The sequence below is a fragment of the Sminthopsis crassicaudata genome, chromosome 4 (assembly GCF_048593235.1).
Source record: "Sminthopsis crassicaudata isolate SCR6 chromosome 4, ASM4859323v1, whole genome shotgun sequence".
Lineage (NCBI taxonomy): Eukaryota > Metazoa > Chordata > Mammalia > Dasyuromorphia > Dasyuridae > Sminthopsis > Sminthopsis crassicaudata.
The window spans coordinates 474,693,149-474,718,295 of record NC_133620.1 but is presented as its reverse complement, the minus strand read 5'-3'; the positions used below and the strand labels follow the sequence as shown (position 1 = coordinate 474,718,295).

At 39.9% G+C, this 25,147-nt stretch overlaps 1 protein-coding gene and 1 pseudogene across 1 annotated transcript in view; one reads left to right on the top strand and one right to left on the bottom strand.

Annotated features, from left to right (window-relative positions):
• Window positions 1-25,147, top strand: part of LOC141540411 (aryl hydrocarbon receptor-like) — a 59,650-nt gene that overhangs the window by 22,702 nt on the left and 11,801 nt on the right. The window contains exons 3-6 of the mRNA XM_074264424.1: window positions 2,654-2,766; window positions 12,670-12,759; window positions 17,964-18,087; window positions 23,858-23,988. Of these exons, the coding sequence (XP_074120525.1) occupies window positions 2,654-2,766; window positions 12,670-12,759; window positions 17,964-18,087; window positions 23,858-23,988 (458 nt within the window). The remainder of the gene's footprint in view (window positions 1-2,653; window positions 2,767-12,669; window positions 12,760-17,963; window positions 18,088-23,857; window positions 23,989-25,147) is intronic.
• On the bottom strand, window positions 21,937-22,406 carry LOC141541476 (large ribosomal subunit protein uL23 pseudogene; annotated as a pseudogene).

Here is a 25,147-nt window from a genome sequence, read left to right as displayed (position 1 = left end):
ATACCTCTAATGAAGCATTTCTTAAATACTTACTACGGTCAAATCACTGGGCTAAGGGATACAGAGAAAAGGAAGACTGCATCTCTCAAGCATCTCCCAGTCTGAAGAGGCAGGTTGCAGCTGCAGGTCAGATGACCTTCATTATAGTCTGGGAGCCTTGGGGTTAAGACCTGTTTTTTTCATACACTCCATGGGACTAAAGGAAGTCACTTAACCCTCGTGCTCTAGGCCAGATGTGTCAAACATACTGCCCCGCTCCTGTGAACAGCCCAATCCCAATTAAAATGTAATTGGAAAACATTTGCCAAAATAAAGAAACAGTAATAAATCACAAGTAACGTTGCATTTTAGAACTGTTTATATGTTGCAGTCTATAGCAATTCCTTTCTACAGGTTAGTGTCTCATCATTCTATTTGAGTTAAATGTCATTGCTCCTGATACTTTTCAAGAGTTGTTCATCTTCATTGATGAGAAGAGTTTGCCTCAAAGATCTATATCTAAGAAGTGCATAAAAAGGAGGCAGAGCAAAGTGTTGTATAGGTCTGGAAGGGATTGCAGGACTTGAGCGCTAGAAGGATCCTCAATGGGCAACTTAATTTGCTTCATACCCCAAAGGTAGAGCTTTTAGAAAGGCTTGCTGAGGGATGTGGGATTTAAGGTGGACTTTGAAGGAGGAGGTAAAATAAGGGAGGGAGGATATTCCAAAGGAGTGCCATGCAGCAAGATATCTGTATAAATATGCATACATATATTGGATTTAACATATAATTTAACATATTTAACATACATGGGATTACCTTTCATCTAGGGGAAGGAGTGGAGGGAAGGAGAGGAAAAGTTGGAAGAGAAGTTTTTGTGAGGGTCAGTGTTGAAAAATTACCCATGCATGTGTTTTGTCAATAAAAAGCTATAATAAAAAAAAGGAGTCCCATGAGCAAATCCACAAAATGAGAAAGTATAGGGCATATTTGCAGAATGAAGTCTGGATCCTAATATGGATCTGTTAGACTGTAAGCTCCTTGAAGGCAAGGACTGTTTTTAGCCTCTTATTTGGTATCCTGGCAAATAGTGGGTAGTTAACAAGTATTGATTAATTGATTAAGTGTAGATAAGGAAATGTCCTTAGAGGCAGAAAGACATAAATTTAAGTTTTTATTTTTTCCATTTATTGTCTTTGTGATCCTGGTCAAATCACATAATGTCTCAGTGCCCTGGGCTATAGGTCATAATATAATAGAATTAACTGAAAGAACTCAGAATATTTAACCTGGAAATGAGAATATTCAGAAGTGATTTGGTGGTCTTCAAATATCTGAAAATAAAGAATGAATGAACAAGTGAATGAAAACAAATATTACCTTTTAAAAAATTTTTTTGTTGTTGTTGAGGCAAGTGGAGTTAAGTGACTTGCCCAGACTCACATAGCTAAGAAATATTAAGTGTCTGAGGTTGGATTTGAACTCAGGTCTTCCTGACTTCAGAGCTGGCACTCTATCCACTAGGCCATTTAGTTGCCCCGAAAACAAATATTTCTTAATAATTCTTACTGAATGCCAAACATTACTCTAAGGGCTGGGGATACCAAGACAAAAGCAAAGATCAGCCCTTGCTCTTAAGGATCTTACATCTGAATTAAGAGGGTGGGCAATACATACGAGGGAAAGTGGATAGGGAAGGCCCTTTATTTCAGAAAGGAACTGGAATGGAATACTCATGGAATATTGGATTTATTGATCCACCCCTAAAAGGGGGAATTGGAGACCAGTGGGAAGAAGGAGTGAAGAGAAGAAGATCAATGGATTTAACCAAGATCACCCAGTTAGAAGGCAACAAATACTGTATTTGAACTCAGCTCCTTTCTAATTTCAGTTCTATTTTACCATGTTATAGTCAGTCAACAAGCATTTATTATGTGACTGCTGTGTGCCAGGCATTGTGTTTGAGCACTAGGGAATAAAACCTATCATCGCATTATTATATTTTCAAATTGTGAGGTCAAGAACTTGCTTCTTTATTTCATGGGCTCTATGGAAAGTTGTTGAGGTGGAAAGTGACATAACTATGCTTTAGAAAGAATAACCTAGTTGTGTAGAAGGGAATAATAGGAAGAGAGCTAAAAATCCTGGTTAAGAAGCTGTTCTGGCCTCTGGCCTAGGCACCAGAAAATGAGCTGGCGTGGCGGCAGTGGAAATGGAAAGGAAGCAATTGATGAAACTTTTTATCAAAGGGATTCAAGTGATCCTTATAATAATAATTAAAAAAATTAGAATCTAATGCAAAATGTTATTTCTGACATCCATCATTCGCATCATTGGTCAGGCTGGGCAGTGTTTTCTGTTTTAATAATATTATGGCATAAAAAGGATGGTGTTCTTAACCAGATCCCCAATATATCCTTTAGACAAACCAAAGGGCCCGGGAAACATATCATCCATAACAATTCCCTCCTCTGCTGAATAATAGGAACCCCATGCATCCAGCTAACATGTACTGAGCACCTACTGGGTGTGTAATGTAATGCCATCTTCCTTTGGAGAAGTCTGGCCCCACACGCCCTGTGAATGAGGCGTGTGTAAAAGAAGCTGACATTCCCAGCAGTTCCTTGGTAAACATTAGCTCAGCACTGAAATACTTTCCTTTGCTTTACCGCAGTCACCCAGAAGAAGCGAAGTGCCAAGGACTGGTCCGAGAGCCACCGCCACGACGGGGACCGAAGCTGGCGCTGCCCTGGCAGAATTGTGCCCGAGGGCAAACTCCTCCTCCAGGTTAATGCTCCAGGCATGCTTTCTCATTGGACTCTTGTCTAGCACACTCAAAGAGATGCATCTTCTCTTTTGTTGAGATTGATTGTTTAGGGATTTTCCTAACAGTGGGTACCTTTTTTTTTTTTTTTTTTTAAATTAAAGAACTGTCAGATTAAGTATGGCTGGGCAAAGAAAGGAGGTGAGTGGGGTTGAGCCATGGCCTAAATTACTCTACCAAAGCCTTCTGGCTAGCTTATCATATTCTCAAATCTATTTAGTTTGCTTTAAAAAATTAAAAATTTAAATTTAGATATTTTATATATAATACATAATTTATATTAACTATGTATATGTAACATACAATTTCTATTAATTTAATAATAAATATCTGTTGTTTTGGCATCAGCTATATTTTCCAGTGTAGCCCTTCTCTAACCAGAGAGCCATATCTTATAACAGAGAATGAAAAAGAAAAAAAATACATATCTATATTTCTATCTATGCATGTCAGCAAAACAAATCAGTGCAAAAAAGTTGACATCCATAGTGTTCCATCTGCAGCCTCCCATCTCTTTAAAGAAGGGAGGGAAGTGCCTTTGCATATTTTATAATTTCGAGGTTGTTTCACACAATTTCATTGTTCATTTCAATCCCATTCATTTTTTGTTTGTTTGTTTGTTTGTTTTTTTAGCAATGCTATTAAAGTGGTTCACACCTCTTCCTTCTCCAGCTCATTTTACAGATGAGAAAACTGAGGAAAGCAGGGTTAAGTAAACTGTCCACGGTCCCATAGCTCGGAAGTTTCTAAGGAACTGATGAAAATGTCTTTTTGACCCCAGGCCCAGAATTCTCTCTACTTTGCCATTTTTCTCTGCTACTGTGTCAATTCCATCATATTCAAGTTGTGTTATAGTCTATATACATAACACATATTATTTATTCACATATATGTTGTTGCGTTTATTCTTCTGTATATTATTTCATATTTCCATCTTGTTATTCTTTATCACTGTATCTTATAACTTCATTATATTCATGTACCATGATCTGTTCATCCATTTTTCCATCAAGGGACATCTACTTTGTTTCCAGCTCTTTAATACTACAAAACGTGCTGCTATGAAGTTTTGTGTGATGTTTTTCTTTTTGTCATTGACTTCCCTGGAGAGTATATATCTAGCAGGAGAATCGCTGGGCTAAGGTATAGCATTTTGCTGGGAACTTTGAGGAGAGTTATTATTTTCCTGATCACTTAGCACCCATGAATGAGGAAGCCAGGAGAGGCTCTCCCTATGAAACTTCTGGCCAAGATACCTAGCTATCTGCTGACTTATTAATTAATTTAATACACCACCCATTTCAGCCTGTTTGGTCTCAAGCTTCTAATTGATTTCATTAGAATTGACCTGGCCTAGGATCAGAAGCATGTACTTTGCATTCATTCAATCATCCATCCATTTGTTCATTCATTCAATATGTATTTATTAAGTACCTACTAAATATCAAAAGCTGTGCTAGATAGTGAGGACACAAATGTACAAGTGAAAAATTCTCGCTCTCAGGATTCCAGAGGAGAAATGGTGAGGGCTTAAACAAGAAGGTGGCCAACATTGAAGTAAAGACTGGGTGTCCCTTTATGGGGGATAATTTAAAGGAGATTTCAGCTCTGGCATAGATAGGAAAAAGTGATGTTGGAGCTCCTTTTCAACTATCAGCTACCAGTCAGTATGACTCATGTCCTTTTTATCTATTGAGTATTGTATGATCTTGCATTTGAGGGTGCCGACATCATTATCACTATGTCAACAGCAGATTAGTGTACAGAGAGAATTTATTTAAAGGGAATTGAAAGACACAAGTGCAGACCAAACTTGGGATTTCTGCAAGGAGTCGTTATCCACCAGTTCATTTATGTAGAATATTTTCAGGGTTTTGAAGTTAAATAAAAAAATTATAAGATTCTATTAAGACCTTTTAAAAATAAAAAAAATTATAAGATTCTATTAAGACCTTTTAAAAATAAAAAATATATATAAGATTCTATTAAGACCTTTTAAAAATAAAAAAAATATAAGATTCTATTAAGACCTTTTAAAAATAAAAAAAATTATAAGATTCTATTAAGACCTTTTAAAAATAAAAAAAATTTATAAGATTCTATTAAGACTTTTTAAAAATGAACTATAGTTATACTATTGGACTGACTTATTCAATGACTTATCCATACACACACACATAAATATATACATATAAATTATATCTACAGTGTGTGCATGAATTATTTATCATTAGTTCTTTTTAAAATCATTTGTTCTTATCATGGGAAAATGCCATATGGAACAGAGGGTCCACCTTAGAGTCAGGAAGACCTGGCCCCTGACATATCCTGGCTGTTTAACTCTGAGGAGGTCATGAGCCCTTTCAGGATGCTTGACCATTTCCTAGGATGAAGTTGTGTGAGAATTTCTGACTTGGATTGACAGGAGGAATTTCATCATCAGGAGTGCCCTATGCTAAGGAAGCCACAGTCCATACCGCCACCAAAAATCAAAACCCAGCACAATTCCATTTAGCAAGTATCACTAAGACCAGTTTTATAGGATTCCGTTTAGTTGGGGGCTCAGTGGAAAGAGCCCTGATTTTGGAGTCATGGACTGAGTTTGAATTTTCTCTCCGCTTCTTATTACCTTAGTGACTTTGGGCAAATCCTTTACATCCCTGAGCCTCAGATCCCTTATATGAACAATTAGGGCATTGGGATAGATGGTTCTGAGGTCCCTTTGAGCTCTAATCTCTGGTCCTATAATTTATAATCACAGTCTTTATTGCTAACTCAGGACAAACAATCCGACCTCAGTGAAGGGCTTATTGAGATCTGGCCACTGACATTTCTGCTGACGATCAGCATGATGGGCTGAGGGCCAGGCACTGGGGGCACTAATTAACCTCTGGAGTAAATTCCCACCCACTGGGTCCTCCTCAATAAAAAGAAAGACCATTTGTATCCAGAATAAAGGAAAGTGAAGGGGAAAAATGCAGACCTGGGCAATGAAGGGGAGTGGTGAGCTGCAATAGCTGAGCTTGGCGCAATGTGCTCGCCAGACCCTAATGACTTCTGACATGTCTCTGCATTAGTGAGTTGGAGAAAGTGGGCTGGGGTTGGATGTCAAGGTTTCAAATTGCCATTAGCAATGAAAGTCATGGAGCCAATGATTTTAGCTCTAGTGATGGGAGGGCTGTACTTCATCAGCAGACTTGGGTGTGTGTGTGTGTGTGTGTGTGTGTGTGTGTGTGTGTGTGTGTTAGAGAAGTGGCAGAAGAGAACAAATATCTTTTGGTGAAATGCAATTATAGTAGATAATTCAATCAACTAAGTGTGTATTAATTGCTTCCTGAGTTTTAGGCACAAGTGCAAAGGATTCAAAAAAAATATAAAAATTATACATACTAGAAACGATAGCCAGAGCAGCTCTATAACTGTAATTTAGGATGGGAACTTGGAAGGGACCTTTGAGATCAAATAATACAGCCCCCTTCTTTCCCCAGTGAGAGCTAGAGAGGTATGGAGTGCCCTATTCTGAATTGGACATTCTTCCAAGTAGTAGGATTGAATTTTGGCCCCCAATAGCCTGTCTTATGTTTTCAGGTTGGCAGGTAGCCCCTGTTTCCAAATTATTTGTGTCTTTTTCTCTAAAACTGAATCTTTTTGATTAAAGCAGAGTCCATTTAGAAGAGCTTTCATGATTCTAGAGGCCAAGGATAGGACTCAAAAGTAAAATGTTTCTGTTTTATCTCAGTCCTAGCCCCAACTTTGGTGGAAAGGAAGGTGATTTGTCTGCCAAATGAGGAATGAATGGCTTGCCAAATAGCCTTCAGGCTATTCACAAATGAAAGGGAAAGGAATTACTTTCTCTCCACTTTTCATTAGTCATGGTTAAAATCCTGATAGGGTCATAATTATCTGCTGGTCTCATCTGGCCCTCCCATGTTTTCCTGGAGTTCACTTCCTTTTCACAGAATCTGAGAATTGGAAGGGACTTCCCAGTTCACTTAGACCCAGACTGTCTGTATACCTTTGACCTTTGGAATACTGACAATATCCAGCATGGAGGAGGAATCCACTGCCTCAGAAGAAACTCTTTCCCATTGTGGATTCATCTTAACCTTATGATCTTCTAAGAGGCTCAGATCTGTTTCACTGGAACTTTCACCTGCCAATGTCTCCATCACCCTGTCCTAGTAGAGTTGATTATTTGAACCCAATTGTTGGACTTTATATTTATCCCAGGAAATTTTAGTCTTATCCAAAGATAATTACAAATTAATTAAGATTTATTAATTCATTAATTAAGATAAGATCATGTTCAGGTCTTTTTGGAACTTGGATTCTCTTATCTAAGATGCTCTCTCACTTCCTCAGTTTTGTGTTACCAGCAACTTTGATAAGCATGCGGCATCTCTTTATCCAAATCATTGATAAAACTAATAAACTGTACAAATTCTTTTGGTTTTGTCATTAATCTAATTCTGAATCCTTAGCTTTTCTTCTAGAGCCTTTCTCATTTCCTTTTCCACTAGACTGGCAGCAGGAAACATCTCAAATTCAGCTTGGCCATACTCATTCCCTTGTTAGATGGCTACAGCAGCTTTGTTTAAAAATCAAGTTAGACTGACCTTATTTTTTCTTGATGAGACCTTGTAGCTCTTTGCAACTATTGCTTTCAAAGCATCCTTTTAATAATGCATACCAGAATGGTTACAAAAATAAAAGCTAATTTTTTGACCTTCCCATTTACCTCAGACTTTTCTTTCTTTTGAAAAGCAACAAAAAGCAAGCTCTTCTCTTGTTTTTTTTTTTTTTTTTTTTTTTTTTTGATTGTCCCTGTTTTATATAGTTTTGCAAAGTCCCTGCCCAAGACTCCACAGTCATCGCTGCCACCTTTCAGAACTTGGGAATTCTAGTTCATCTGGATCTGTGCTCTGAATTCTTTTATCTGGAATTTGGCTTTCCCTGTTAACCATTTTTATGCACTTTCCCATTCTAAAGATCACTTCTTTTAAACAGAGAAAACAGAAGCAATAATAATCATTGAGTCGTTTTTTTCTTTTCTCTGTTGTCAGTAATCCCTCAGGACACTCACCAACTACCAGTCAGTATGACTCATGTCCTGTTTCTCTATTGAATATTGTATGATCTTGCATTTGAAGGTACCGACATCATCATATCACTATGTCAACAGCAGATTAATGTTGGAGAGAATCCATTTGAAGGGAATTGAAAGGCCCAAGTGCAGACCAAACTTGGGATTTCTGCAAGGCGGCATTATCCACCAGTTCACTTATGTAGAATATTTTCAGGGTTTTGAAGGTTCTGAAAAACAACCACCATCATAAATCGAAGAACTGGGCAGGAATCATGGGGAGATGGTTTATTGTTTATATTACAAATGATAGAACTATGAACTCTGGCTTCTTCAACCTCAGTTAGAGATGAATCAATCAATATAAGAAGGGTCCTGCCTTGAAAGAGCAAAGTCACTCAGAAGTTTAAGGGCAGGAATCAGAAGCTGGGGAACCAAAGATACAGGACCTTCAATATGAAGAGAGAAGCTGATGATGAAGGCTGCCCCTGATGCTTGAAAGGAATATTGTATTAAAAAACCCAAAGACAAGAGAGATCTGCTGTGAATCAGCTGAGCACACTGACTGAAACCAGATAGACTTAGCAACTGCTTTATTTGTTGGAGGAGAGCTTTGAAGGCTGCTAGAGGACTTCAGAAGCTGGCTTCTGGGGGAAAGAAAGTTGCAGGGCTTATTGCCCTTTATCACTATTTATATCTCGAGAGTTGGAAAACTTTCATGTGTTTGACAGTAGTAGTCCCCACTGCCCAGAAGGAGCCATTTTGGATCAAGAGGGAGACATTTCAGAGCCCCAAGAGAATGTCTGAAGAGTTTGTAGTTCTTTGACTTAATGGAATTGCTCTTCACTGAAATAGGTTGACACTTTTTCAGTAGCCTGCTAGGGGTGGCCTTGTGCTAAAAGTGTCTGACACTGCTTCAGCAGGCCGGGGGTTTCAGAGAAGCGGTCTTCACCAGCAGGTAGTGTGTGCTACAGACTGTAAAGAAACCAAGGGCATCAAGGTCTGATGTCTACAGTTGTGAGGTACTCCAAGAAGATGATTACAGAAATCCATGTAAAGTCGCAGCGTATATGCCCTGTCCCTGTGGACATTCCTTGCTTTGGCGTGACTCAGTTATCATTGCTTTTGTTTTCTTGTTTAGTAAACGTTTCATGATTAAGAGTCAGTGCTGTCATTGTGACTAATTTTGTCTAAATAGATTGCACACTGTTAGGGGCACAGGAGCTAGAGCAGGAAGAGCAGTGCATTTTTCTATAGGTTATGTCTGGGACCATAAGAGCTGAATTGTGATACTATGGCGGTACCCAGGACTAACCTCCACTCCTCATCCCAAGAATGGGGTGGGCTAATACAAAATGAGAAAAGTAACTGGTAGAAAGAAAGAGACAGAGACAGAGACAGCGAGAAAGACAAAGAGAGACACACAGAGAGATGGAGACAGAGGCAAAGGGACAGAGAGGCAGAGGGACATACAGTATAAATGTAACACTAATGAATGCAATCATTTTGAAGACTATCAAAGAGCTAACTTTCAAAGAAGATTGTTTTTTCTTAGGAGTCTGGCTTTTTTTTTTTTCTTCATTGTCTATTAGGTATTTTCTTGCCAACTCTCAAATGCAAATAAAAGCTTTCTTCTCTAACAGAAATCCATTGCCAGTTTCCTTTTATCTTTATTTCACTAGTTTCTTCTTCCTGTTTTTTAGATTTCAGACACCTCTATATATCTTTATTTCAGTTGTTTTAGAAATACCCCAGTGGGTAGAAGAGGCAAAAAAGAAGAGGTGAAAAATCACTGAAATGTTGTTCTTTTTTTTTTTTTTTTTTTTTTTTTTTTTTTTTTTTTTTTTTTTGAGGCTGGGGTTAAGTGACTTGCCCAGGGTCACACCGCTAGGAAGTCTGAGACCAGATTTGAACTTGGGTCCTCCTGAATTCAAGGCTGGTGCTCTATCCACTGTGCCACCTAGCTGCCCCCTTATGTTGTTCATTGTTAACAAATGTTAACAATTTTCATCTTTGTTAACAATTCTGGTAACTAAATGACCAAAAAGGCAATTAGTAAGCACTTACTGTGGGCAAGATGCTAAGCCACATGAAGACAAAATCTCTTCGGCTTTGAGGTGCTTATATTCTAGTTGGGGGGGGGAGTAATAAACAGGTAAATAATTACAAAATAAGTTTGGGTATGAGAGAGCACCAACACCTGGTGGATCAGAAGAGGATCATCTGTGTGGGAGATGGCACCTAAAATGAGCTTTGACAGATACTGGGATCTGTACTCCATGCATGGAGGGCAGAATGTTCAAAGGCATGGATAGTCCAAAGGCAAGAAGTTGATATTTTGGACTATAATGTGATTTTGAATGTCTTTTGTTTCTATTTCTTATGTAGTAGCTATTGAGTAGGGTGATGAAGAAATGCCATCTAGAAATCACCTAAAAAGCTATGATCTCTTAAAAATATATGTACAGGACTAATATGGGGCCTTGTAGGGTCTTCACCTAGCCGTGGTTCCCCTTGGCAGTCTGATAAAGCCTGTGGACCCCTTCGCATAAGAAGAATCTTAAATGCCTTAAATCAAATATAGAAGATTGAAAAGGCTAGTTATAAAGAAAGATACTTTTTCATTTTTTTAAGTCTAAGGATTCTAGTTCAGAATCCCTGTTATAGGAGGGAATCCGTGTTATCCTTCCAGCACAGGAAAAGGCAGGAAGATCCCATTAAAAACTGCCTTAATAAATGCAGGGCAAAAGGTAGGTTAAATATAGGTTTTTTACTGACTGGCTTTGTGTGAATATCCTAAGTGAGAGAGGGGAGAATCTGGACGATTTCTTTTGCCCTAGAATAAATATCCATGGAAAATCATCTCAGCAGGAAATCACATTTTGCATCTTTCACACATATCACACACAGAGCCTGTTTGCCTGCTGTGTGGTTAAGTAAACAGAGTAGCTGCGTGCCATGTAAATACTCCTAGAGCAATCTGGACACAGCCTAGGACAGCAAGTGTCCCAAGATCCCAGAATGGCAGGAGACGATCAATCATTTATTTTATTTTTTTGGCCTAGAGCCTAAGAAAATGCTTCCAAGTACAAGGGTTTCTCCTCTCAAGTAGAAAAAAAAATAATGGTGGCTGAGCTTATTATTCCAAAAAAGTAAATGAGAAATTTAGAAACTCAAGGGAAGACCAATACATTAATTAGTGGTTTAGAGAAGGAAGAGATAGAATGATCTGAATAATGTATCTATGTCACAGAAAGTCGGCCCTAAAACAGTATTCCTTGTATTCACAACATGTCGGACACGAACCTATCAGAGGCTGCAAAATCATCTCATTTGAGCCACAGAATAGCTCTAGAAGATAGGAACCATGATTACGATTATCCCCATTTTTTCAGATGAGAAAACTATGCCAGAACACTAGCTGCTCATGGTCCCCTAGCTGTGTATTTCAAAGTCTCACCTTTCTTTCTTTCTCTTCGTCTCCTTCAAGGACAACCTGGCCGACAACAGCAGAAAATAGGCCAGCCTTTAGCATAGTCAAGAAGTGTTTCTTCTTCTGGGTTCTCTAGGCCGTCTGTTGTTCTGGCTGGACAGATGGACTGGTGATTGACTGAATGAACCTGAAATCAGATAGGTTTTAGTTCATTAAAGATCTATGAAAAACCTTAGGAAATCACGTTGTATAATTCTCCATTTACCAGATGTGTCCCAGTAAAGCACAGTGTTTTGTATGCAGTAAAGTCCTAATAAATGCCTTACTTATTCCTTCCTTCCTTCATAGAAGTAAAGTGACTTCTCGGTTATTCTAACACATTTAGAACTACATCATCTGAGAGAATATTTGCAAAGCACTTAGCACAGTGCGTGGCCCAGAACAGGTATTTTTTACTAATAAATGCTCATTTTCTTCCTTTGACGACCGTATCATACTACTGCCTCAGCCTGAGTTTTTGGTGCCCTAAAATTCCCAGATTTTTCTAGCCTATAGATCCCCCATCCTTCATCTTTATTATTGACTATTTATATCCAAGTAGAAAACTTTACATTAGCTAATATTAATTTTGGAAAATTAAAAGTTAACATTTGAAAAGCATTTAGCTTATAGGTGCTATATAAATGCTGACTATCATCATCATCATCGCTATTATTATTATTGATGAGTATCCATTTATGGATCAAGTGGAATTGCCTTCATAAATTTGCTATTGGTTTTCTCTTTCCCTTTAACATATGTTTCGGTTTTCGATGGACACTATGATGCCTTCTCTTCGAATATGCTAACCAGGGCAAATTCTGACTCAGTCTCATATAAAGTCCTTCGGCGATTAGCCTCCCACCCTGCTGGCAGCCTCCATGCAATGTCCACGGAGGCCATGGAGAGGGCACTGAAGGATTGGGAACTCTGGGCTGGAATCCTGATTTTGCTGCTAAGTTGTTGGGAGACCCTGGGAATTTTACTTTTATTTGACCTCTTAGTCTTGGGAATTTCATTTTTAAAATTCAGAAGACAGATGGGATGATTCCACTCAGTTCTAAAATTTCATGATTCCTTAGAATTACAGTCTGAGAAATCTCATGGAAAACCAGGCTCTCTCAATCAATCAAGATGATGTAGTGGCTTCTGGAGGGAAAGGGCTATTTCTTGTCTTTGTACCCTGGGACCTAGCACAGTGCAGAGCAAACAGTAGGTTACTAATGAAGCCTTGTTGCTGGGCTGTGTGATTTGAGAGACAAGAGGAGAAGAGAAGCTGATCCTGAAGCGTCTGTTTTTTCTCTCCTGCAGGCCTTGAATGGCTTTGTGCTGGTGGTCACCTCTGAGGGCTTAATCTTTTACTCATCTCACACGATTCAGGACTACCTGGGATTCCATCAGGTGAGTGTGCCTCCCACTGAAGCCTTGGTACAAGCTTTGGGTTCCCGATGCCTGGAATTCTGGATCTTCAGACACCCTGAGACACTCTTGTCATTTGGTCATGTTTCAGTCATGTCCAACTCTTTGTGATCCCATTTGGGGTTTTCTTGGCAAAGACACTGGAAGGGACTTGCTATTTCCTTCTCCAGCTCATTTTACAGATGGGGAAACTGAGGCAAACAGGGTGAAGTGACTTGTCCAGGCCCACATAGCTATACGTGAGATTTAAATTCAGAAAGAGGAGTCTTCTTAATTCCCAGCCCAGTGCTCCACCCAATGTGCCCTACTGAAATTCAAGGCATTCAGTGTTGTCCATGGAATGTCTGGACCCACTCTACCATGCACTTATTGAGTGTCCTTCAAACCAATATTCTATATGAGGATGACAAGCACTAGGCTACATAAGGAATGACCTCACCAATACCAGCAGAAGCACTGCTGAGCCACAGTGTTCCAGGCAGGAGCAGTAACGGCTCCCTGCAAAACCAGAGAGGGACTAGTGTTAGAGCAGAGAGTTGAACATAGCCATTCAGCCACTTCTATTTGCCCCATCCATTCTGCTACTGACCCGTTGGATACACACACATGTTAGGATTACAAGGTGATAACTCAGGTTGTCTGGGCAATTCTCTAGCTCAGAATTCACACCTTTGGTTCAGGCCTGTAAGGGGAGTTTACACCTTTGGACTTCTGAAGAGGAGTTTACATATTTAGAGGAGTTTACACCTTTAAAAGGAGCAAATTCATTGGCTGTGGGAGTTCTCACAGGCCCATTCTCTGGGAGGATAAAAGAGGCAGCATTGAGCCTGGAGAGTCAGTCTGGCTGGGAGATTGAGTTGGGATTAGACCTGGACCTTTACAATTTGGCGCCCAACGTGGGGCAAGGACTTTGCTTATCCTGACAAGGACTGATTCTGAGCCCTTCAGAGGAGCTAGCCTGAACCTTCACACTTACCCTTTCATATTCATTTATACATATATATATATATATATAAATACAAATATACAATATAAACATATATACACATATATGCATACAAATAATATACACATATATATGTATACACATATATATGTATACACATAAATATACATACACACATATACACAGACATATTCATATATACACAAGCACACACACATATGTATATATATATAAATATATAAATATAAATATAAATATATATATATATATATATATATATATATATATATATGCACACACATACGTATGTCAATTTTTATTTGGTGAGCTTCTGTCTGGTTATGCAGTTCCCCTAATAAGAAGCAACCAAAACTATGTTAACCTGAATTGCTGTGAATTAGGCCAAAAGGTTTTAAATGGAAAATGGAAGCAAGAGGGAGAAAACTGCCCATGCAAATGTAAGTAGTCGGATACCACGTTTGATAGGAGGTACAGCAGAGGAAGAAGAATACCAGAAAGAGGTCCAGCAACTTCCAGGAGATAATATCTTGGGAGAGGAAGCAAGGAAAACCCCAAGGCCCAGGAGTCCCTGATAAGAAAAATGATGTAGAAATCCTAGTGCCAGGAGCAGCTTAGACTCCATACAGCGAATCTGTAAATGTGCACCTTAGGTCTTCTCAAGGGCTGAGGTGCCATCACTTGCTCCAGTCATGGCTCAGTCTTGCATGACTATGTGGAGGATGATGGGATCATCCTGGGATGAATTCAATGGCCCCAACTTCATCCCTGACCTTCTGCATCCCACCACCATCTCCCCTTTCTTAAAAGGGTGGGCCCAGATTCCATTCTATGGGCTGTTCATGGACATTCACTGAGCAGAGAATCACAACTATAATCTTTGTGGTAAACTGCAGGGCCATTGGATCCGGTTGTCTCCTTGCCCTCCACTGTAATCTCAGGTGGCTGGACAATGATATCTGTTTTGTCACTGAATACTAAGGCCCAATGGGCTTCGCACCTGAACGCCCCTTTATGGGCCACATCCCCTACTAGAAAGTGAATTGTTTGAGGTCAGAGACTGTCTCCCTTGTTTATTTGTGCACCCAGACCTTAGCATAGCTTTTATGATCAAATCCCTAGAGGATGCTAATAAAATGATAAGATTGTTGGTCTGTGTGACCTGATGTGACTAGATGTTTCTTCAGAAATGTCTAGGTGACTGACTGATTTTCTGCCTTCTGGCGACGTGGCCAGATCTTGAACCTAACCCAAGCACTTAGACTCTTCCCTAAGTTGCTTTTGGGGCAAAGTTGTTGGGTAGAGACAGTTTATACATACAGAAATAGAAAGCTTCCCAATGAAGTCAAACAGAATTCTTCTTTAGAGCACTAGCTTCCATTTCCCTGATCCCTATTCCCAGTATCCTCTCAGCTTGAATTTATTTTATTTTTTTATTAATAATAGATTTTTATTTTCAAAATACATGCAAAAGTAGTTTTTGACATTCACTCTTGCAAAACCTTGTATTCCACTTTTTTTCTCCCTTTCTCCCTTCTCTCTACTCCCTTCCCCTAGACAAAGTAATCCAATATAGATTAAGTATATGCAATTCTTCTAAACACATTTCCACATTTATCATGCTGCACAATAAAAATCAGATCAAAAAGGGGAAAAAAAAAAGGAAAAAAACCCCATCCATTTTGCATTTCACAGTGTTCTCTATTTTTCTTTGGCCATAACTCCTTCCTTGTCCATAAATCACAGTTTGATTTTAAGCAAAATTTGGAACCTCTTAAAGACAATATGTTATAATGGCTGGAGAGCAGCATTGGAAGTAGAAAGATCTGGAGTCAAAATCATTGCAAAAATAATCACACTATGTGACCCTGAACAGGCTAGTTGACCACTATATGCCTTAGTTTCCTAATCTATATAATCTATAAAATATAAAATAGGAATAATAATACTTGTAGCAAATGTCTCAGAGTATATTGAATGGAAGTAAAGCCTCCCAGTGTTTAATGGATGATCCATTCAGGAATGATATTTTGAGCACTATTTTACTAGATATTTAGGATTCAAAGCCAATTAGTTCACATTCTACCAGTTAAGAACAGACGCTCTTAACTAGGAGTCTAGGAGTATATGGAGAGATTTCAGGGGCTCCATGAACTTGGATGGGAAAATGTTGCAATAAAGATTTCAATAATTTGATTTCCTTCTTAATGTCTTTTTTGCATTTAAAAACAGCTCCGAAGAGGGTCCATAAACTCACTAGACTGCAACTGGAGGCAATGACTCCCCCCAAAAAAGATTAAAAACACCTGATCTAGGGATATGACACATTTGCAAAAGTGTGGGTGTATGTGTTCAGAAAAACAAATTGGAAGGAGGTGGCATCTAATCTGAATCTTGAAGATAGCAAGAATCCCCAAGAGGCAGAGAGACAGAAGCAGATATTCTAGGCACGAAGGACAATTTGGACAAAGTTTCCAAGGAGCAGGAGGTGCAGTGCTGAGTTCTGGCAATAGAAAATAGGCGATTTTATTGGAACTTTGAGTAAAGAAGACTAATGAGCATAAAGGAAGTCTAAAGAAGTCATCTGGAACTCAGCTGTGGAGAATCCGAATTCTCCGCTGAGTCTCTAGTGTGCCCTAGGAGCAATAAGAACTTAATGAAGATGCTCCATGTGCTCAGATCTAGGCTTTAGGGATATTGTCTTGGAAGCTATATGAAGGATGGATTGCACAGGATAGAATCTTGTATGTGTCCCGTCTCCCTCTGATCCTCTGCCCCCTCTCCCAAGCTCTCCTAGGGCAAGTGATTTTCTTATTTTTGTATATCTAGCTCTATTCTTTGAGCTCAGAAGGGTTTAATAAGTTTCTGCTGAATGAATGAATATTGTAAAACATAGATCCCGTAAGCAAATAAAAGATGGCATTAACCACTGTTTGCTCACCATCTCATCAGCTTGGCCAGACCTCCCATAATCACTTTCATGAAAGGCTTTTATAGGAGATAACTTCATATAAGCATTCTCTCATATAAGCTGTAACCTCTTGGAGTACATCCTATAGGGATGAGGCACAGAAGATTAAGTGATTACATAATAAGTGGCTGAGGTGGGAGTCCAATCCAGACTGTAAACATTGCATTCTTGAATTTGAATCCTGTTATTGTAAAAATGACCAGATTGCTATTGAAAAATCCTAGAAGACACCTTGTTTTTAAGATATAAGAAATAAAAACCTTTCCTCATTTTGAGCCTTTTATAGGTGAATATATATTCACTATAATCCTACTAAGTGCGCGCTCTCTCTCTCTCTCTCTCTCTCTCTCTCTCTCTCTCTCTCTCTCTCTCTCTCTCTCTCTCTAATTTAAAGTCTGGAGTTGTTATTTTTGAAATATATACTCTGAAACTCTTCAAAGTGTGCTTTGTGTTCTATGATGGGGCTGCTTAATCTCTCTCATTTGAAGCTGGCCTCCCTTAACTCCTTTTAATTATTGAAGGCAACTGAGTTGAATTATGTGTTCTTTTTGACGTGTTTACAAAGCCTTCCTCCATATTGAGCTGCCTCCAAATAATCCCTCAGAATTAGAACATGCCATGGAGCGTTTTCATCCCACAGCTGCTCAGACGTCCAGCTGGCCACAGATGATTCCTCCCAGTGAAGGGGGCTTCTCCCTTTTTAATAAAAGAATACAAACTAAGAGATCAAAGGTATGGGGATGGTTTGTCTGCAAGATGGCCCTTGGGCATCTTAAGCGCTATTTACATTTCATAAGGAAAGAGCTTCCAGGAGGCTTTGGAGGCTTGTGATTTTCCATTGTAGCAGGTGGGACAGTAGAATGAATGCTAGACACTTGTCTCCTCCACATCTGAAACAAAACTGTTGACTATAGTGCTGGATCTGGTGAGGGCTGCGGTCCTCAGGTAATTCATTGGACATTTGTCAAGCCACCTTCCAAATGGAGGAATAGACCAGGATGTAATAGCAAAGATGGTGAACAGGAGCCATTTTTCTGGATGTTTGGGGCCTTCTCTTTAGAATGTCTGGAAAGTTATATATCTCCAAATCTCTCTCAACCTCAGAAGCTGGTATCAAAGAGACTTTGGAGGGGGGTATTTCATGTGTGGGTTCAACAAATGAATGACTGTCGACGTGCCCAGTCTAATGACTTTACTGAACACTTGGTGGACAGAATATGACCCTACTGTGGCATTTGTTTTCCTTGCCAGACAGATGTTTTACATCAAAGTGTCTTTGAGCTGATCCACACAGAAGACCAGCCGGAATTCAGGCGCAATCTTCACTGGAAGCTAACATCAACCCCCAAACCTGAAAGCGATCCCACTTGCTCTGGTAGGTTCAAGGACATCTGCACTCACTTGGGACACTTTGTGGTCATTTGTCTGTTGGGTTGGAATCTTTGAGGCCCTCAAATACAATTCCCTCACAGACAATTAAATCTAGAGCTGGAGGGGACTTTCGGGTTATTTAGTCTAGCCCTGTCATTTTATACATGCCTTCCCTCAGTTTATCCTGTCTATATCTTCCCTATGAGACCGTGACCTCTTTGAGGGAAGGGGCTCCCTTTTGCCGTTCTTTGTTTTCCCAGTATTCATCATTGTGTCTAACAGAGAGTAGGTACTTAATAAATAGTTATTGAACGGACACAGATATTGGCTAATTCCACCACCAGCTGAGTGTCTGTTTCTTAAAGGACCAATGAAAAGAGAAACATAAAATGGAGATGATCTGATCTTTCCAAGGATCAATAAGGTTTACCAAGCATTTTGCCTACATTCTCTCACTTTCTCCCCACAACAGACCAGTGAGTAAAGGATTAAAACAGTTATTATCTCTGCTGACTTCAATTTCCTACTGGATCCCTAATCTTCTCAATAGTGGCAGGTCCTCCACTGGAGCTGATCCCAGAATAGGAGGCCCTGGGGCATTGCGGAGAGCTCTGGTTCATCTCCAAGCTTTGCCACTTACACCTGGGAGATCATGGGTAAGAATGTCACCTCCATCGATCTCAGTTTCTTTATCAATAACAATTTGAAGGATTTGGTGTAGGTGACTTCTGACATCCCTGACAGCTCTAAGTCTGTGGTCTTATGCAATGAATAGATCTGTACCTTTCCATTCTGTTATGTCTTGTCACCATGTTCTATAAAATACCCATAGAGGAGCTAACCCATTGATATATGGGAAATTGGGCCTTAGAAAGTGGAAGGAACCGGCCCATGGGTTACTTCCCTGTTTAATGGCAGGACTAGAGCAGCTCCTTGACCCCAAGGTTTGAGCTCTTTTGGCTGCTGCAGTAATAGCCGTTCTTAGGGAACACTAAGCTCTATGGTTCTATGGGTTTTATGCCCACTTAGCTGAAATGATGATCTACCCGTGAAATAAATGATACTGTCCAACCCAATAAGCATGTGCTAAGTGCCTGCTGTGTTCCCACCATTTGGCTAGGCCTTGGGATTTAATGATAGAATGAAGTCAATATCTTCCCCTAAAGAGCTTATATTCTCCTGCATTGGAGACACAATTTGTCAACATAAGTTTGGGGAAGAGAAAGTGTTAGGATTACCAGGTGAGAACTCAGGTTGTCTGGACAGTGACAAGGTGAGAATTCAGGTTGTCTGGACAGTGACAAGGTGAGAACTCAGGTTGACTTGACAGTTCTCTGGCTCAGACCTTTGGTTTGGGCCTTTAAAGGGAGTTTACACCTTAGGAATTCTAGGAGGAGCAAGCTCATTGGTTGAAGTGGTTCTTCCCAGAAGCCCTTGCATTATCCCATACCCATCTTTATTTCAATTCCGAAGGTGTAAACTCCCTTTAAAGGCCCAAACCAAAGGTCTGAGCCAGAGAACTGTCAAGTCAACCTGAATTCTCACCTTGTCACTGTCCAGACAACCTGAGTTCTCACCTAGTAATCCTAACAAGAAAGAACTCTAGCAGCATCAAGGAAGTCTTCTTAGAGGAAGAGCTAGAGTTAAGCCTTGAAGATGGCTCGGTGATGATAGAGATAAGGAGAAAAATATCCTGACATGGGGCAATAGCAGGTGCAAAGGCATAGAGAGAGGAGATCAAATACTAAGGTTAGAGACCAACAAATGGGCCAGTTTGACCGTAATGTAGAGTGTGTGGACACAAGTTATGTGTAATAAGCCTGCAAAGGTAGGTTAGAGCAAATCTGTGGAGACTTATTTATGCCAAGCTGGGGCATTTATATTTCCTCCTAGAAGCAATAGGGAGCTACTTGGCTCTTGAGTAGGACAGTGACATGATCAGATTTATGTCTTAGAAGAATTAGTTTGGCCCCTGCGACTAGAACAGATTTGGGAAAGAAGAAACTGGAAACCTAGAAGAGCTTACCTCGTGCTATGTTTGCTGATAAAAATACACTCAGTATTTTCTATTCACTTGCCTTAGAGACATGGATGACTGTGACTTAGACAATATTCAAACTGGAAAGGACCCTAGAGGCCATTTAATGTAACTCCTTTCTTATCAATTCTGAGTCATGGAGCTGACCTTGGGGAAGGAGGATGGGGCTTAGTGGGGAGGTGTCAAGGAGTGTGTGTGTGTGTGTGTGTGTGTGTGTGTATGGGGGCATAAAACCCACAGCTTCACAATTTGAACCCCTACCCAGTCTTTGTCTTTGTCCAAAGAATAATGGAGTGCCAGATTCAAAGCAGCCCCAAGTGCTCTGACCTTTGGTATTCTCCCAAAGAGAAAACACACCGGAAACACTATGGTCTATTATAGGAATGGGGATATAAAGTCTGGTAGAAACCTCTGAGCCAGGACCTGGAGCCTCCTGGACAAGTCCTGCCCTGCCACCTGTTTCCTCTTAGAACATATCTGTCCCATTCTAAAAGGAGTTCAAAGTTGAAAAAGAAAAAGCAAAAAGGCCTAGAGCTATTGGGTATCTCTAGGTCCAGAGAGTCAATGCCCCAGATTTTCTGTTTTTAATTGGTCTGACTGTTATTTTGGTATTATATAAGCACAGCCTGAGCTCACATGCCCAGTCTGGTTCCAATTACTCACTTGCTTGAGAGTGGTCCAGTGGATTCGGTCTTTCATGTGTAAATATTTATATGTGCTCTGTTTGTATGTGTCTATGGGGGTGTTTGGTGTATGTGTGGGGCTTGCTTAAATCCCTCCAGGATCAGTTTAGTATGTGTCTGCCCTCCAGATCCTGGCAAATGATCCGGTCCTAGGTCTGGAATTAAAAGTGACCATCACGTCCAATTCCTACCTGAACAAGCATTTCCCCCAAATTGTAAATCAATAATCATTTATTAATGTTATGTGCTAGGTATAGCACTAAGTTCTTGGGATACAGATACAAACAAATAAAAAGATCGTACCTTCCCTCAAGGAGATTACATTTTCAAATCTTAGCAATGAGAGGCCATCTGACCTTTTCTTGAAGACTTACAAGGAGGGGAGCTATTCCAGCCCCAAGTGCAAACCACTTCTGGATGGGTGAGATCATTGGAAATGTGCCTTCTCTCCTCCCTTCCTCTCCCTTTGCTCCTGGTTCTGCTCTCTAGCTCCTTGTAAAAGCCTAAGCCCTTCATGCCAGCTAGCATGTCCCCCCTGAGTCTTCTCTTTTCCTCTAGGCTAAACATCCCCAGTTCCTCTAGGCTAAACATCCCCAGTTCCTTCATCTGGTGCTCACGTCAAAGACTTTATCATGCTCCTTTGGGTGAAGGAGATACTTTGGATCTCTCCAATTGTCAATGTCTTCCTTAAATCACAATGCCCAAAACGGAATACAATTTTCTAGATTAGGGGGAGAGCACCATAGGGCTTTCATCTCCTTATTCCTACAATCTACATCTCTCCTGTCCTAATGCAGCCCAAGAACATATGAAGTTTGGGATTTTTTTCTAGTTCTTGATTTGGTTTTCAGGTTATACTAGTGACTGATAGATTGAGTCTGCAGTCCACCAAAGTCCAGATCTTTTCTTTTAAAAATACAGAAGTCGGGGCAGTTAGGTGGCACAGTGGATAGAGCACCAGCCTTGAATTCAGGAGGACCCGAGTTCAAATCTGGTCTCAGACACTTAACACTTCCTAGCTGTGTGACCCTGAGCAAGTCACTTAACCCCAGCCTCAAAAAACAATACAGAAGTCATTGTTTTTTACTGGAGAACTTTTTATTGTAAGTGAAGTGGGAGAGCTGGACACAGCTTAGATGATTCTGATTTTGTTGGCAGCATCTAGAGCGTCGTAATCTGGAACAAGGTGGACATAAGTCTTCTTCTCTCCATGAGGATGGATCAGTGTGTTGACCTTGGCCATGTCCATGCCGTCCAACTTCTTCACTGTCTGCTTGATCTGATGCTTATTGGCCTTGACATTCACAATGAAGACAAGGGTGTCGTTGTTCTCAGTCTTCTTCGCTGCAAACTCAGTAGTCAAGAGAAACTTAAGGATGGTACAGTGATCAAGCTTGTTTCTCTGAGAAGCATTTTTCCTAGGGTATTTGGCTGCTTTTGAAGTCTTAATGTCATGGGTCGCCAGAAAGTGGAATATGTTTAGATCTTCTTCTTGTGGCTTTGGACACCCTTCACCATCACCTTTTCCTTCAAAGACTTGGATTTGACTTCGTTCTTGGGGGGGGGGAGGGCAATGGCTTTCTTCTTTGTCTTCAGTGCCATCTTGGAGGAAAGGGACAAGATTCATTTATAATCTGTCTTTCCTCATCTCCCAACTAAACAGCAAATATCATAAACATATCTAGGATAGAAAATACATTTTCACATTTCCCATGCTCCAAAATACAGACAACTCCCTGCATTTCTTCATCTTTTTGTCAGGTTTGGAGAGCTTTATTTTATCCCTTTGGGAGCATTGTATTGATCAAAGTCTATGTCTTTCAAAGTTGTTTTTTTTTTTTTTTAAATATTAAGTTGTTACCATTATGCATTTTGCATTTTTGGATTTGTATCAGTTCATGAAGGTCTTCCCAATTTTCTCTGAGACTGTCCCTTTCATAATTTCTGTGGCACAATACCATAATTGGCTTGGTTATTCCCCAATAGGTAAGCATATCCTTCATTCCCATTTTTGGTTATTCTTCAAAAGAGCTGCTAGTAATATATTTGTATATATAAGTCCTTTCTCTATTTCTTCAGTTTTTCTCAAAGTTCCAGATCTCTTGGACAGACTGCTTTATAGCACTGTCTCTCCAGTTTCGAGCTTATTGAGTCAGTCTCTGGAACCCAACCATACAATTTTATATTAATTCCTATTAAAATCCATTTTTAATAGATTCAGTCTATAATCCTCTGGCTTGTCATGATTTTTTTGAATCCTGACTCAGTCACACAGGGAGTTAGCTGCCCTTCCCTCTTATCTTTGTGTTGTTAGCATCTACCTTTATCTGAGTCATTGATAAAAATGTTTGACATTATCGCACCCCAGATTCCCTGGGGCACTCTGGGAAGGAGGTTTGTTTTTTTTTTTTTTTTTTTTTTTTTTAAATCAATGTAGTTCTTTTTCATGTTGTTGCACGAACCTCCATAGAAGATCCTGCCACTATATTGGAGAGCTCCTTCCTGTTCATTATGGTCTTGGGTAATCCACTAACCCACTGCTGTCTCTTATTCTTATTTATGTCTCACCTGACCAGCTCACTGACCTTTTTGGGCTTTAATTTTTTCACTTACGGGAGTTTCTCAGGTTCTATACAGCTTGTACAGCCTATTGCAGTAAGCCAGGTAGTGGCCCCTTCCTCTTTTAGGGATTTGCTATTTTCATTCTTCCAAGGACACATGTCGTTCTTGATGGGTAGGTGGGGCAGTACATTCCAGAAAGGGCGATGATGTGGTCACAAGCTGCCCCTGGAACAGGGACCTCCATATGCAGCAATCTGATTGTAGGATTCATCCTCTGCCTCATGTTGTATGTACCAGAAAGCAACAGGTGTGAACTCACCCTCCATTTCTTTTTCACAGAGATTCTCTCACCTACTATCTGTGGGCCATTCCTAACTCAAACATAGGTGGGAGTGGAGGAGAAGCCTTGATTAATCACAGGGCCAGATTGTGAGACTTATGTTAGATGGCCATGGAGACTCTCTGATCATTCCTCTTCCTGTGCTGTTCAGGTGAAACAACGCCCAGCCCATCTGATAGCAGTGACAAAACAGAGGAGCTCCCTCCGGAGAACTCAGCCCTCCTGGAACGGAGCTTTGTCTGCCGCTTCCGGTGCCTGCTCGATAACTCCTCAGGGTTTCAGGTAAGTCATGGCTCCATTGGCTCATGATCTAGACAGCTCAGTGGAGAATGAGTCTAATCCTTCAGTGTGATGCAAATGGAACTAAAGGGTGCAGAGCAAGGGTGTTCACACCCACTCTTGCTAGCTTGGCTCAGTAGCTGCACTTCCTCTTTCTCCAAGATGACATTTTCTTTTGGTCCATGAATTGTATGAAATGATCTGCTCTTTCATAACCTTGTGATGGACCAAAGAATCTAGAGCTAGAAGAAGCCTTAGAGATCATTTTGTTTTATCTCCTCCTTTTACACAGGAGGAATGGAGGCCAGACAGAACAGGGACTTAGTGTCATAGGACCAGACGGGACCTTAGAAGCCCGGATCATATTTATTTAAGAAAGCCAAAACCCTTTATGTATGCTAATTCATTTGATCCTAGCAACAACTCTAAGAGGAAGAAGCTATTATTATCCCCATTATACATTATATCCTCATTATCCCTATCTATACACTGAGAAAGTTTAGGTGACTTAAAATTGTGTTCAGCAAGGTCCTTTATTACTACCTTTTTAAGTTTAAATTTATCTTAAGGTGATTCAGGCCAATTTCAATGGACTTAGGATGGAGAGAGCCATCTGCATCCAAAAAGAGGACTATGGGGACTGAATATGGATCTAAGCCTCGTTTTTTCACCTTTGTTGTTGTTATTGTGTGCTTTTTTTTCCCCTTTTTTCATCCCCCCCCTTTCTGATCTGATTTTTCTTATGCAGCATGACAAATGTATAAATATATTTAGAAGAATTACACATATTTAACATTAACATATAGATTGCTTGATATCTAGGGAAAGGAGAAAGTTGGTAAGGAGGGGAAAAAACAACTTGAGACAAGATTTTACAAGAGTGAAAGTTACAAACTATGTTTGCATGTATTTTGAAAAATAAAAAAGCTATTATTCTAATATAGACATATAAATTTATATTAAAAATAACAAAACGATGTTATTTGTATAATTGTCTTAGTATATTGGGAAATTCAATAATGATTGTTGAGTTCATGATGGAAAGGAGCATTTAAAATAAAGTAAATATGTGTGGAAAAGAACCACTGGAGCCCAGATGCACCAGGATGATATAAACTGCCTTCCACGACTGTAGCTTAAAGAGCTCAGGAGTTACTGAGAA